This window comes from Acanthisitta chloris, unplaced genomic scaffold, assembly GCF_000695815.1.
Source record: "Acanthisitta chloris isolate BGI_N310 unplaced genomic scaffold, ASM69581v1 scaffold8331, whole genome shotgun sequence".
Classification (NCBI taxonomy): domain Eukaryota; kingdom Metazoa; phylum Chordata; class Aves; order Passeriformes; family Acanthisittidae; genus Acanthisitta; species Acanthisitta chloris.
The window spans coordinates 44,063-59,402 of record NW_008654314.1 but is presented as its reverse complement, the minus strand read 5'-3'; the positions used below and the strand labels follow the sequence as shown (position 1 = coordinate 59,402).

General features: G+C 43.9%; 1 protein-coding gene across 1 annotated transcript in view; it reads left to right on the top strand.

Annotated features, from left to right (window-relative positions):
* The window catches only part of GRIK1 (glutamate receptor, ionotropic, kainate 1), a gene marked incomplete at its 5' end in the record, with an annotated part of 72,931 nt that overhangs the window by 46,988 nt on the left and 10,603 nt on the right, over positions 1–15,340 (top strand). Inside the window, 4 exons of the mRNA XM_009083444.1 lie at positions 71–189; positions 4,784–5,001; positions 8,646–8,871; positions 14,316–14,566. Of these exons, the coding sequence (XP_009081692.1) occupies positions 71–189; positions 4,784–5,001; positions 8,646–8,871; positions 14,316–14,566 (814 nt within the window). The remainder of the gene's footprint in view (positions 1–70; positions 190–4,783; positions 5,002–8,645; positions 8,872–14,315; positions 14,567–15,340) is intronic.

The window sequence follows — 15,340 nt, the reverse complement described above, 5'->3', positions numbered from 1 at the left end:
TCAGCAGGTTTGCTGCCGCTGTGTGTACTCTACTTGATGTTTTACAGACTGTTTCTGTTGACTGCCACAGGTTTACACCATATGAATGGTATAACCCCCACCCGTGCAACCCAGACTCAGATGTGGTGGAAAACAATTTTACTTTACTAAATAGTTTCTGGTTTGGAGTTGGAGCTCTCATGCAGCAAGGTACACCGGTTACACTTCGTTATCGCACACGTCCCACAGTCTGCTCAAGGGCTTCTGTGCTGGTAAACTCCACCCTCTGTAAATACAGCATATACTGTAAAACCTGATCTCAGAATCTAAGCAATAGACAGAAGGAAGAAAATTATATGCTGCTGCAGCCGGGAACAGATAGAGGAGGGGAACCTGTGGAAGCCAGGACAGGGCTGCAGCAAGAGGAAGGAGGGGAAGCATCTGAGAGATAGGAAAGTAGACAAGGCTATATGGGAGTTTCTGGAGCTGAAATGTAAAATAATTGCAAGAGGGTTAGGAAGTACTTCATGCTGAAGTTGAGTTTATTGTTGTAAGAGGTTTGGCAACAGGAAAATGTTGGGCTCCATCCCAACGGAAACAGCCTTAACTACTCTAGAAAAACTGTTAGAACTGACAAACAAGGAAAGATGCTCTTTCTTCAGAAAAGTTGTGAAGTTTGTGGCACTTGTCAAACACATTGTTTAAAAACCAAAACCAAACCCTTTTTTTCTATGACTTTTCTGCAGGTATGAGTCCCATCCTTCTGTAAATGCATCCAACCTTAGAAGCATTAACTTAACCCAGTCACAAGTCCCTGTTGCTGATGATTTTGGAAACAGCTGACATTTTACTCAGTTGACAAGGAAGGGCAGTGAAGCTTACTGCATATGGGAAGTCAAACAGATATATGTACTAAACACATTTGTTTGTGGCGTTTATGTTCTAAGGTTTCCAATTAAATCACTATCCACCAAAACTGGGGTCCACTGAAAAGAATGAAAATATTCTCTGACAAACATTTCAAGTTGAATCAAAGCTGAACAAAAAAACCACAAAACCCACCCCATGACAACAACCAAAAAGGCAATCCAGAGGAAAGCCCAGCAGTACCTTGGTATTAAATTCCTAATCATTTAAGTAAGGAATATAAAACCATCTCTGCATTCATACAGGTACAGTTTATTCTTTCCTCTTTAACAGAAATGGGTAGCAGTAAAAAAAAAATGAGGATTTTTTTCCTAGATATGGTAGAGAATAAAGTTTGTATTGTACCTAAGATGCACTTGCCTTCACTGGTGCACTAATGTATTGACAGGGCACAGAGCTTCCCCACTGAAATGACTTTGAAGGAGGTTGGATGAAAGAAGAGCATTTCTGTTTTGCTTTTTTGCTTTGTTTTCCTTCCAATTTATCAGTAAAGCACAGGCTGAGGTTTTACAGTATCAGGCAGGTGTGTGTACATAACTGTGATTGCCCTGTGTGTGAAAGTGCCCCAGGATTCTGTGTTTCCATGTACTGCCTTTTTTTGGAGTTTACCATCATCCACAGCAAACTGTGGGATGCAGTGTCTGCTCGTTACCACTACCTTGGGTACATGACAGTCAGCCCCAACCAGACTCTGCTTGTCATTTAAGAAGATTCAAAACAAAACAAAACAAAGAAAGAAAAAGAAAGAAAGAAAGAAAAACATTTGTAAGGCAACACAAATGTTTCCATGTACAAACTTGTGGTGCGTGTGATTGTCTGTGCATCATCGTCAACGTGAAGAGTTTGGACATGATGTGGATGGTTGTGAGACTCTGCGTCTAGCGTTACGCTCTTTCTTGTTGGCAGCAGCTCCTTGTTATGTTTGATTGGAAGCCACTTGTTATTAAATTTTAAAATGTGATGATCAGACTTTCTCTTTTCTACAGAGCGTGAGCAAAGTCTGGATCAGGATTGGCTGTCATGTCTGCCATAAAAAGGCACTAGAGAGACTTCAGCAAGTATTGTCTCTGACCCCGAGTCTTGCTAGCAACATTTCGATTTAGATGCTGCTTCCCCTGTTTTTCCCCTGGAAGTCTCAGATGTCTTGTGCATACTCTGAAAGCATCCAAACAGGGCACATTTCATCCAGTTCATTCAGAGAAACTATCACATTGGGAAAGGAAAGCTATCCCTCAGAGCCCCAGTCAGCCAGGGAATAGGTCAGACCAGGAGCAGCTGGTTAAGGAGAGTGTGTAGGGTGAAGTGCATGAGCATGGGGCATATCCTGGGCTACATCCCCAGCAGTGTGGGCAGCAGGTCAAGGGAGGTGATTCTGCTTCTCTAATAAGCTCTGGTGAGACCTTGCCTCCACCTCTGAGGTCCCCATCACCAAAAGAATGTGGAGTTGCTGGAGCGAGTCCAGGGAGGCCATGGAGATGCTCTGAGGGCTGGAGCACCTCTGCTATGGAGACAGGCTGGGAGAGCTGGGGGTGTTCTGCCTGGAGAAGGCTTCAGAGTGACATAGTTGCAGCCTTCCAGTACCTGAAGAAGCCTACAAGAGAGCTGGAGAGGGACTTTGGACAAGGGCCTGGAGTGACAGGACAAGGGGAAATGGCTTCCCCCTGACAGAGGGCAAAGGAAGACTGATATTGGGAAGAAATTCTTGACCTCTGTGTGGGTGATGAGGCATTGGCACAGGTTGCCCAGAGAAGCTGGCTTGGAGCAACCTGGTCCAGTGGAAGATGTCCCTGCCCATGGCAGGGGATTGGAACAAGATGATGTTTAATGTCTCTTCCAACCCAAACCCTTCTGTGGTTCTATGATACTATGTGCTTTTTGCTGGATATGAAGCACTTGGAAAGGTGAACATTGAAATAACCATGGAAGTGTTCAAAAGTGCTGCTGGGCCTGCTTGTTTCAGCTGGGAGCAGAGTGTGCTCTGCACCTCACTAAAGCAAAGCAGTTGCTCACTGCATGATTAATAGGCTGTGGCATTCAGAGCTCAGTTGAACTGAAGATATTCTGCTGCTTTTTCACAAGCAACGTTTTGCTAGAGGAAATCTCAGAAGATTTGGCATCTCACTCCACAAAGGCAGCACGCAGGGTTTCTCTCCCTACTCTCTTGTGCCACCACAAGGTGGATCTAGCAGATTTCATGGCTGCTTGTAAAGGTATCTGCAAGATACCTGGCATCCCTGGGATGTGTATGTCAGAGCTAGGTATTGCATCAGAGTCCAAGTGCAGAAGTTATTTGCATGGCTGTCTAAGCTGAAAAGCAGTAATACCTTCAGGATGGTCTGAATCAGCACTCCTAGAAGCCAGCTTTGGCAGGTCAACCCCAGCTTAGAAAGAGAAATTAAAAAAAAAAAAAAAGATAAAATATTTCACTGTATTAAAAAACCATAATCTAATCTAAAAAGCAAGAAAGTACAGCAGACCACAAACAAACCCAGGTAGAGCTACAACTCTGAAAACATGTACAGCTAGACTCGAAAATTTAAAGGGAGAGTTTTTGCTTTTACACTGCTCTCAAATTTTGGCAGTTCTGTCAACCTACTCCAACCCCTGGGCTATGCTTACCTTTGACCTTTAAGAGACACGCCTCTGTTTACAAAGCTAAGTGAAAGGTGTTTTCTGGTTGTTTAGGAAATTCTTGCCCTTCCAGTCTTTGCCCCAAGTCTCACATTCAGAGTTTTTGCAAAGTCTGAAAATATTCTCTGTAACACGTTGAAATTTCCTGCAGAATTTGTTAAATAGCTGCAAAGAGATAATACTTATAAATGTTTTTCGAGAATAAAAATATGTTTGTCACATCAAAAGCTTTATGCCCTGAGATCTCAATTCACAGGCACTTAAGTATTTTCTTAAGTCTATCCTTCATTAGCAAAATAATTATGCAGAGGCTTAATTTTGAAGTCAAAAGTACTCAAGAGACTTCCTAAGTGCTTTGCTGAAACTGATCCTTGAATCCCACATAATGAGTGAAGTTCAGTGGGGATGCCCCTAGAAAAGAAAAAGAGCACAAAATTTGCATCAGAATGCCTAGAATATCTGTGGCTTAAATACAGTTTATTTGAGCTGTTTAGAAACCATTTCAATGCACTTAACACCCACTCCTGCTGCTGTGTGGGGTTTTCTGACAACGGCAGATCACTGACATCTGTTTGTGTGACATGCAGGCAGATCTGCTCAACCCTTTCCAGCAATAATGAGTGTTCAATACACTGTCCAAAATTTTGCATTGCCCTGTAGAGCCAAAGTATGTGTCCATCCACCCTGTGAATTTTTAAATGTGAAGCACACACTTATAATAAGTTTTCTGGGGTTTGAGCTGAGGTTCACACAGGTCGATGAGCTCACTGGAACTGTATTGATCGCTCGGTTTCTGCCTAGGTATGTCAATGGGATGCACAGGGCAGGTTTCTCTTGTAGGGTATTTCTGTCAGGTAGCTTGTAAGCAGGTTAGCATTCTGCTAAGGATCTCTGGTTTAAAAATTGATTACAGTGTACAGGCAAAAAGGGATTCAAGAAACAGGCAAAAATACTAGTGTAGCTTGCTGGGGATGTAAGAGGTTAATAACACAATGATCCTTAGCTCAGAGATGTAATGGGGCTTAGACCCGAGTATAATTCCATTTGTCATGTATCATGGCATACATCCCCTCCACAATGTGTTACCATTATAAATGTTAGCTGCGCATCTGTGAGATTATTGTTTAAATCATTTTATCATACTACAGCTCATAAAAGCATTCTGTGCCTAAAAACAGTCTGTGGTATCAGGAAAGGCATCTTTCAGCATGATTTTAATATGATTGTTTTGATGGTATTGTAACAGGATCAGAGCTGATGCCCAAAGCTCTTTCTACCAGAATAGTTGGAGGAATATGGTGGTTTTTCACCTTAATCATAATCTCATCCTATACTGCCAACCTGGCTGCCTTCCTGACCGTGGAGAGGATGGAATCCCCCATTGACTCAGCAGATGATTTGGCAAAGCAAACCAAGATAGAGTATGGGGCTGTTAGAGATGGATCCACAATGACCTTCTTCAAGGTAAGATGGCATCAGCCAGCTCTGTGCTCGGACCGACTTGTGGCGCTCCTGCAGTAAATGGTGAGATGGAATCACAGCATTTGAAAGGACTAAGCATAGTAGGTAAATACATCATTTACCTATGGTGGATCCTTCAGCAATATTAATGTAAAAGATAGGAGGTTTCCCGCAAGACACACAGGAAAACAGTCTGATGTTGTAGTACTGTGAGGGGCAAACCCATGCACCTGTGATGGAGAGGTCTGAATGGAACCAGAGCATGGACCTGGGGGCATTCTCTTCTACATTGCTGCTCAGGGTGGGATCTCAGTTCCTTCCAGCCACTTGGCTGCAATCCCTTCTGAAGGTCACATTTGCACCATGCTAATACTGCAGGCAGTCCAAATGCAAGTTTGTTTGTCCCTTTTTTTAATTGCTCTCTGGTCAATATTACACAAACTATTAATACACAGGCCACATAGACACATGAACACATCTGTAAGTAAAAGACAATTTTCTGTGGATAATTGCTTTGTAGATAACTGTATTCTTTTTTTTCACGATTAGTATTAATTACATACAAAATGGATAATCTCATAAAATGTCAGTGTAAAAGCCAACAAGCTATAAATATAGAATACATGCACAAAATTCCTGTGACAGTTAGAATTAATTAGCAGCTTCCTCAGTAGTCTCAGCAGGGAAGTTAAGCGTTGAATGAACTGGTATCAGGCTTTTCCCTGTAGCATCTAAGGATGGTGTTTTTAGATAGTCAAACAAGCATTGCCTTTGAAGAGGATGAGACACTGTGGGGAAGCAGCATGTGAGGCAAAATAACATCTGTGCCATTCATGAACCCTCTCTTCTGCTGCTCCAGCCTGACCCCTGCCCTGCTTTAACCACGAGCTCTTATGAGGCAAAGAGGAATAGTGCTCAACCAGGATGTTTCAATCATGTGATAGACCTGATGGTCCAGCAGAGGCCACAAAGATGATGAGGGATCTGGAGCATCTCTCTGATGAGGACAGACTGTGAGAGGTAGGCCTGGTTAGTCTAGGGAAGACTGAGAGGGATCTCATCAATCTATACCGATATCTCTAAGGCAGGTGCCAAGAGGATGGTGCCAAATTCTTTCCAGTGGTGCTCAGCGACAGGACAAGGAATAATGGCCATGTAGGACATAAGGTGCAAAGACCAGATCAGTCTGGTCTTCAGGACTGTAAGAGACACGCAAAAGGATTGACAAAATGGCAAAAGGATTTCTGAATACTTCAAGCACAGAAAAAGATCCTGGTACAAAGCAGACTCTAAAGAGCTTTGGTTTTGGACTTTGTGCTTAAGGTAGCAGCAGGAAGCCCCTGGAAGATGAGATTACACAATGTAACTATTGGATGGGATGTAGATTTGGAACCATACCAGAAAAGCAAGGTGCTTCCACTGCTTTTCTGAAAACTCTCATTTACGTTTATTCAAACTTACATCACTTTTAATTAGTTGTGTTTATGATGCATGTACAAGCAGTTGTCATTTTCCACTCATTTGAATGCCTAACAGTAGTATATTTGTAATAGTTTACCCAGAAAGTATAAAGATGAAACATATTTCAAGAAAGTTTCTGCAGTGACTGTGACTTCTAGACAGGTAGTGGGGGAAATTAAAAGCAATTGAAATTATTTGTGGGGTAAAAATGGAGTTCTGACTTTGAAGGAGCCTTAGAGTCAGCCTACTCTCTGTACACAGACCCCAGATCTACCCATGCCAGATGAAAATACCCAGAAAACAGGGCATGGACAGTTAAGGACAGTTAAGCCTTGTAGGATGGCAAGCTGTCAGGATCTCAGGCAGCATTCACCATCTGTGGGCATGTCCACATTTGGGAGAAGTCCAACTGAAGGCAAGGTGTTTCACATCCACTAGCTGTGACACACACGTATTTCTCCAGAAGACTGTCTTGCTCTGCTTCCAACGTGTCTATAAATCTTCCATTGCTTTCTTGCCCCTCCGTAATAACAGATCTTATGCTGCAACTTGTGCCAGCTCCTACCTTCTAATGTTCAGTCATGTTTCCACTGAAATCGGTGAGAATTCAAAGGCCAGAATTTGGCATGTGATCTATTCTGGAAAAAGATGAGAGTTGGCAAGTTGAGAAGCTAAGATCTTTCTTTCAAGCACTTCTGAAAAAGGAATACATCCTTCCAGTAAATTCAATATCAGACTCAATCTACTGCATAAACACATCATCAATTTCAAAACAGATTCCCAACTGAACAGTAAAAATGGTTTCTACTTGTAAAGAGGCACTTAACCACCTTCAAAGTTTAGTGGTATCCTGTGGCTTACCAAACTGAGGTGGAATTTAGGTGACTTTCACAGATATTGAATTTACAGGTGAAGCATATTAACATTTAAAGCTTAAAGAACCAGAACATCAACTTCTCACAGGAATCCCCCAGACACTGGTATTTAATATGGTCTCCACACACTGAGTCTAAAATTAGCTATGAAGGCTATAAACCAAAGACAGGCCACATGAAGAGAGTGAGGATATACTGCCCCAGAGCTGGGCAAATGTAAGTGTGTGGAGGACCTTCAAGTCATATTAAAAGGTTGGTTTGTGTGCCTCATGCTGGGCTGCAGCATGGAGGAGTTGGGCAAAGGTTGGCTTTGCCATTTTGAGACACAATTGTTTCTGTTGACAGTTTCTCATGGCTGTAGATCTAACTTCATATTTAATCCAAATGGGACATTGTGTGCTCAGGGTCATTTGAGAGGGCACAAGGAAGAGAGATGTTGAGCCATGTGGGCACTGTGCAAGTGCTCAAAGGGTTTTTGGTCTGTAGGGAATATATCCTGAGGGTAGCATGCACAGGGCTCCAGCACACCTCTGTGCAGGATCAGGTTTTGTTTGCATATCCTCCAACAAAGACAGAAGAGCAAAGGGTGCTGGCACTTTCCTTGCAGCATGCCTGATCCCTTGCAGGCTCCCACAGCAGGTGGCAAGGAGTGAGGAGGACAGAATCTTCAAACTGTAAGAGTTGTCTGGGGCTTCTGGCATCCCTCTTCCCTGTGCAGCTGTGTGTGTGGACACAGGACATGTGCACACTCTTGGCAAACCTCCCCTTAACCTCTGTGGGAGAAGGATGAAATCCTTAAGTCTGATTGCAATGGAAAGCTGAAAGCAAAAATGTGCTTGGAAGCCATTTGGGATTTGTTTGTCAAGCTTTATCCTTGAAGTACATGACTTCTAGGCAAGTGATATCAATACAAAAGGGCCAGATGAATACTTTATTCATTATCAGGCTTTTGGAGTAGTGTGTTTGCTCCAACAGGCAGGAGCATGGCTTCTGAGGGCAGCAGTATCCAGCTGCACTTACTTGGCTGGTCATGTGCTGTAATCCATATAACAGCATTAGCCCAAAAAACTTCAGAGCACTTCACAGTCGTGCCAGTAGTGAGATTCCTGGCGCTGCAAAGAAAGTGAAGAAAAGAGATTCCTCAGCATAAAGCACAGTAAGAGGGAAAGGCTACAGGAAGGAAAACCCCGTGACCAGTCTCTTTCACTCAAGATGTGCAATTGGCATTGGTCACAACAAAAGGCTGAGGAGTATTTGACAAGTTCAGTCTGGGTGCTGGTGTGATTCTGTGCCTTCATTTTCCCTCCTTAGAAATCCAAAATATCAACCTACGAGAAGATGTGGGCGTTCATGAGCAGCAGGCAGCAGACAGCATTGGTGAAGAACAATGATGAGGGTATCCAGCGCGTGCTCACAACAGACTATGCCCTGCTGATGGAGTCAACTAGCATAGAGTATGTGACCCAGAGAAACTGCAATCTCACCCAGATCGGAGGCCTCATTGACTCCAAAGGCTATGGTGTGGGAACACCGATAGGTAAGTTGATTTTTGCCACAGCTGCTCTGGATCACACTCAGCAATGCTCCCTCTGAAGCTGAGGTGGCCATTTGAGTCAGCTCTAGTCTTCTAGAACTTGTTCTTTTTGGAGCAAGTCCAGAGGAGGCCACGAAGTTGATAAGAGGACTGGAGCATCTCCCCTATGAAGGCAGGCTGAGGAAGTTGAGGCTGTTCAGCCTGGAGAAGAGAAGACTGCGTTCCACCTCATAGCAACTTTTCAATATCTGAAGGGACTACAAGGGAGCCAGAGAGGGACTCTATGTTAGGTACTGCAATGATAGGACAAGGAGTAACGGGTCCAAACTGAAGGAGGGGAAGTTTAGGTTAGATATTAGGAAAAGGTTTTTTACTGTGAGGGTGGTGAGACACAGGCACAGGTTGCCCAGGGAAGTGATGGCTTCCCCAACCCTGGCAGTGTTCAAAGCCAGGCTGGATGAGGCCTTGAGCAACCTGGTCTAGTGGGGAGGTGTCCCTGCCCATGGCAGGGGGTGTTGGGACTAGATGATCTGTAAGGTCCATTCCAACCCCTAAAATTCTATGATTCCATGATTCTAGAAACCTTTCTCACCAAAACAGGCCTTAGGAGCCTCCTTTTAGGCTAAACATACTTCTGCCCCGTTCATCTTCAGGCAGTCTCTGGAAGCAAGAGGGAATACAGCAGTGAAGGCTACATCTGCAGGATGAGACCAAGTGACATGCTTGCCTCCTGGAGCATTCCATTGGAAGCAAACTGGTTGTCTATCCTCTGAGCTGCTTGACGTGCAAGTAGCCCTGCTGAAATTCAGTTTAGTTTCTGAAATCAGGCAGTGAGTGTCTCTGGGAAAGTGGAAATTGGCAGGATAAATGTTATGTCCAACAAAATGTTAAGAGAGGACATAGAAAACACAGCGAGAATGATGCACTGATGGGGTTTCATGTGACTAAGTGAGAATGGTGTTCAGTCTGGAGAAGAGAAGGCTCCAGGGAAACCTTAGAGCCCCTTCCAGTGCCCAAAGGGGCTCCAAGAGAGCTGCCAAGGGACTTGGGACAAGGGCCTGGAGTGATGGGACAAGGGAGAATGGCCTCCCAGTGCCAGAGGGCAGGGTTAGATGGGGTATTGGGAAGGAATTCTTCCCTGTGAGGATGGTAAGGCACTGGCACAGGTTGCCCAGGGCAGCTGTGGCTGCCCCATCCCTGTTCCAGGCCTGGCTGGCTGGAGCTCTGAGCAACCTGGTCTAGTGGAAGATGTCCCTGTCCATAGCAGAGGGTGGAACTGGATGGACTTTAATGTCACTTCTCACACATGAGTTTTCCATGTCACACTCAGTTCATAGCTATGCAATTTTATTGTTTTGGGGAGAATTATTCAAGGCAATATCAGTTCACACAGATACAACAGGCGAAGGATTTGGTTCATCCATTTCTTGATAGATGAGATATAAATAAGGGAGAAACACCTCTGCACATTGAACTGTCTTTCTTTATGCTGCTGAGTACCTCAGACAGATGGTCCCATAGATAACACTTTGAGTATATTTTTCCACTGGATATGTGAGAACAGCCTTCTCACCTTGAGGAAAATGATACAAAAGCTAAAATCCCAAATAAAGACTAAAGTATGGCCTTGCAGTTAGAAAGCTGCAACACTTTAAACAAAGAACAATGAAGGAGTAATTGGAACAGATGGTAGTCCTCAGAGAGAGTGCATCCATTGGAAATACAGCTGTGGTATATATTTATAAGATGTTTTTTGTACGACAAATGCGCCTTAATTTTTTCTTACGGAAAACCAGCAAAATTCAAAGGAATAGATATCCCCAAGCGCTGTGGAATGATTCAGGACCATCAAGCACCTTATAAACTATTGATTTCACAAACCTTCCAGTCTTCACATGGTCCCCAAAATGCTCTCATACCATTCAGGAGTATTGATTGCAGCGGTTGTGTAGAAAAAAAGGGGGGCAGAAAAAAGGCTTCTCTGTGACAACAAAGTTTTAGCCAGACTTAACTGACCTGCATTTCTTCCTTCAGGAGAATGTACAACCACAGGGCTAGGGTTTGCAGCAGAAAAATTATGCCTTGCCCTCCAAAATTTCCAGTGAATGAGCTGAATATCACCATATAGCTCCCCAGGAAACAGGGAGGGGAATTTCCAAAGGTTCTCTGAGTCCAGGAAATGTACTGTTTTATCAGAGCATCTTCTGCAAGTTAAAAACTTCAGATACAGGCTGTCATCCAACTTCTGACTACGCAATTGACCATCCCCCTGTTTTGGGCACTGGTGAGGCACCTTGAGTGCTGCATCCAGTTTTGGGCCCCTCACTGCAAGAAAAACATTGAGGTGCTGAAGCTTGTCCAGAGAAGGGAATGGAGCTGGGGAAGGGGCTGGAGCACAAGGAGGGGCTGAGGGAGCTGGAGGAGCTCAGCCTGGAGAAAAGGGGGGTCAGGGAGGACCTTCTCACTCTCTGCAACTCCCTGACAGGAGGTGCAGCCAGGTGGGAACAAGGGACAGGACAAGTGGAAATGGCTTCAGGCTGCGCTACAGGAGGTTCTGGTTAGACATCAGGAGGAAAGGGCTGTCAGGCACTGGAAGGGGCTGCCCAGGGAGGTGGTGGAGTCACCATCCCTGGAGTCATTGGAGGAACAACTGACTGTGGCACTCCATGCTGTGGTCTAGTTGACAAGGTGGTGATAGGTCACAGGTTGGACATCTCAGAGGTCTTTTTCAAATGAAATGATTCTGTGATATGTCAGGACAGGTTTTAACTCAAATGTCACTGCCAGTGCTGATATGAGTAATTCCAACACTAAAGCTATTACCAGTTACTTGAGAGAGTGCTAAGAAAGTAGATCAGTGCATTCCTTGGCTTAAGAGGTAGGTTGTTAATAGCTCAGAGGCCATAAATGACATGCTGAATATTCAAAGAGGTGTTGGGTTGGATTTGTGTGTGGATTTAGAGCTCACCAATAAAACATCACCAATCCCACACTCCAGGCACACTTGACAAATTCTAAAAGCACATACATAAATATGGACATACCTGTTACCCTCAAGATGAATTGTGAAAATGCTGTTGGCAGCACAAACATCACAAGAAAGGATGATCATTCCCACAAATCCTGCATTGTGACTCAGACTGCTTCACATTACCTAACAGCTATGTCCTTTCAGACAGGGGAAAATGAATGAGTCCTACAGTCTAACAGACTCCAGCTATCAGGGCAACAAACCTTTCTTAAGGTAGAAACAATTCTGCTCTCTTTTCTTCAAGAGACTGCTGTTTCCAGTGGTAATAATTCACCTCTCTGTGTAAAGCCAGTTTTGAAGGTGTTTCTGGTTTGTTTGCCGTTGTGCTTATTTTTGGTTTTTCAGTAGCATGCATAGAAATCATCTGTTCTTCAGCAGGCATATTTTCCATTCAGTGCTGGCTACCTCAAGCAGTGGCTGTTATTTGCTGGCTTTCCAGATGGACTTTGGATAGTCTGACACATGTCTCTTGGCATCTGTGGTCACAGCATGGCCTAGTGCTGGCAGTACAATGCACTGAGAAACAGCTGAGTGTTGGCAAAACAAATGAAGAACTGCAATGTTTCTCATGCTGATTGTCCTCAGACAGTGCTGGGGGCTAAAGGAAATGGAAAGGAGAGAGGGCAGCTTGTATTCGTGCTACAATTACTTTTAATAACGTCCTGCACGGCAATATACGGAAGAAACTGAAGCTGTGAGGACAAATTTCTGAGTCTATTTAGATTCACAAAAGTGGTGCCTTAGTGAGATTTTTCTAAAGGGTCTGTGTCTGTGTGTACCACACTATTGCTGGAATTCTGGCACACCTTCTGCCTTAAAAGTTTGTTTACCTTGATCAGGTTGAGAATTGCAACAGCTTTAATTTGCAGCAAAAAGCGACTTTCGGTGAAACTGCAGTTTAAGAAAATCTTGGAATCACAGAATCATGGAATGGTTTGGGTTGGAAGGGACCTTAAAACTCATCCAGTTCCACCCTCTGCCATGGGCAGGGGCACCTTCCAGTAGACCACATTGCTCACAGCCCCATCCAGTATGGCCTGGAGCACTGCCAGGGATGGGGCAGCCACAGCTTCTCTGGACGACCTGTGCCAGTGCCTCACCATCCTCACAGGGAAGAGTTTTTTCCAAATATCTAATCTAACCCTACCGTGTGTCAGTTTGAAGCCATTCCCCCTTCTCCTGTCACTACATGCATAGTCTCATTAATGTGCTAGAAAAGAGAAAAGATGGATAGTAGTTAGCTACATGGACAAAGGGCTTTTGACACTGTATTTCAGACCAGACAGTAAATGCCTCCAGTTGTAGAAAGTCCAGCATGGCAGGATTTGGGGGCACATATGTGCCTTTGGAGCCAAAAAGCCTTCCATAGACTCACAGAATCATTCTTGTACTCTCTCCTGCTTGCTCTCATAAAACCTTTGTCCCATAAAGAAAAGTCCCTCTCACAATGCCCAAACTGACTTCCATTGGTCTGTTATTAATAACAGGATTTCTGCTATTATTGTTGATCTTCACCTTCTGGGAAAAGCTAATTGGTAGAAATTTCCTTTAACTAGGAAGGAAAACAGTGACCCTCGTTGCTTCAGAAACAAAGTGAGGGGCAGGTCTCTCGCTTGTCCCCCTTGAAGGCTATAGATTTGTGCTTCTGCAGCAACCCAAGCTGGCTGAAGGGACTCACAGGCAACAGAGATTTTTGGAAAATGGAGAGCCAGAGTAGAGTATGTGAGAGGCAAACCTAAACAGACTGAACCACCCAGTGTGACCCTGCTATTTGCTAGATACTGTACAGGCCCATTAATGCTGCAGAGCCAGAAGACACATCATTTAGCAAGCTGTTGGCCTGCAAACAAAATGAAATAGTTGCTATTTTCAGCTTGCAGTGCCAGTATTGTTGCAAGTCACAGAAAAAAAGGACTCGGCTGCCCAGTGTTCTTATAAGCTGTAAGCAACTGAAGTGGAATTGAGGGCTTATACAGGTATAAATGAGGAGAGAAAGTGTCTGACTGACTGTGGGCTATTCTTAGACAGCCACTCATTTACATGCAGTAGGAAAAATAAACAGATGTTGAAGTCAATAGAAGAGATGCAAAGCAGAAATTCTCAAAGGATACTCAAAGCAATATTCAAACATGATGTGGAGGAATTACTTAGCAAGAAAACCCACTGCCAAGGCTTAAATAAACCTCAGTAGGAGACCCTAGAAATTATATTGAATTCTCAAATAACTGCACCAGTGGTGCCTTCTGCTTTCCAGTCCCCAGGGCAGGCACCAACAGATAGTTCTCTTCCCATCTCCATCCATAGAGAAAATAAAGACTTCCTAGCTGGAATAATCAATCTTGTGATAAGGGAGCACTTTTGCTGCAGATGATTTGCTCCTTCCCCAGTACTGACAGGTGTTGCTCTCACCTTGCAGGATCTCCTTACAGAGACAAGATCACCATTGCCATCCTCCAGCTCCAGGAGGAAGGAAAGCTACACATGATGAAGGAGAAGTGGTGGCGAGGCAACGGCTGCCCCGAGGAGGACAGCAAGGAAGCCAGTGCTCTTGGGGTGGAGAATATTGGGGGCATCTTCATAGTGCTTGCTGCAGGGCTGGTTCTTTCAGTGTTTGTAGCCATCGGTGAATTTATATACAAATCGAGGAAAAACAGCGATATTGAGCAGGTGAGTCAGCCATTTCCAGTGTTCTTGTTAGAGGGCTGAGGTTTGTGAATGTGGAGGTAGCTATATTAAAGATCTCTTTGCTGGATTGTAGATTTTTGTATTGCTGAACTCTCACCAAGCGTTTCTGGCTCTAATGACAAATAATTTATTAATAAGAACAGGGAAGTGCCTCACCCACAGTCCAATTAGTGCTGCTTAGCAGGGCAGTGCAGACCAAGAGCAAATAATTTCTCAAACAGTTTCTGCTTGATCTCTAAGTATAAAGTACTTCAAGTATAAATTAAGTTGGAAAGAAATAAAACACAACTGGGTTGTTAGTTTTTTCTATTACATTAACGTGAGCCCTTTGAGTAACACAAGAATGTACACCCAAATCCCTAAGCGTAATTTTCCTCTTGCTCTAGAAAGCACTTTTTTTCAGTGCGAGGAGTTTACACACTGTGCTGAAGGATGCACTTCAAAGCAGGGAGAACTACTGAAAGGTGATGAATGCCACTGTAAAGTAAGATTATGGAGCTAAAGAAATTCTGGTTATAGCTCCACTGAAGTGTAATGAGCAATATAAAAGGGCAGAGGGAAAACAAAGGAAATGCTGTGTATAAATCATGCCTTGAGTGTTACAGCAGTTTGTGAGAAAGAATCAATCATTACAATCCAGTGTAAACAGCCATTTACTAAACCACCAGCCATTGTAAAAGAAGCAAGGCATGAGCAGCAACTTGGAGTCTGTTCCTGAAGCTGTCTGCCAGCTCTTTTACTCTGGCTGTCTGCCCT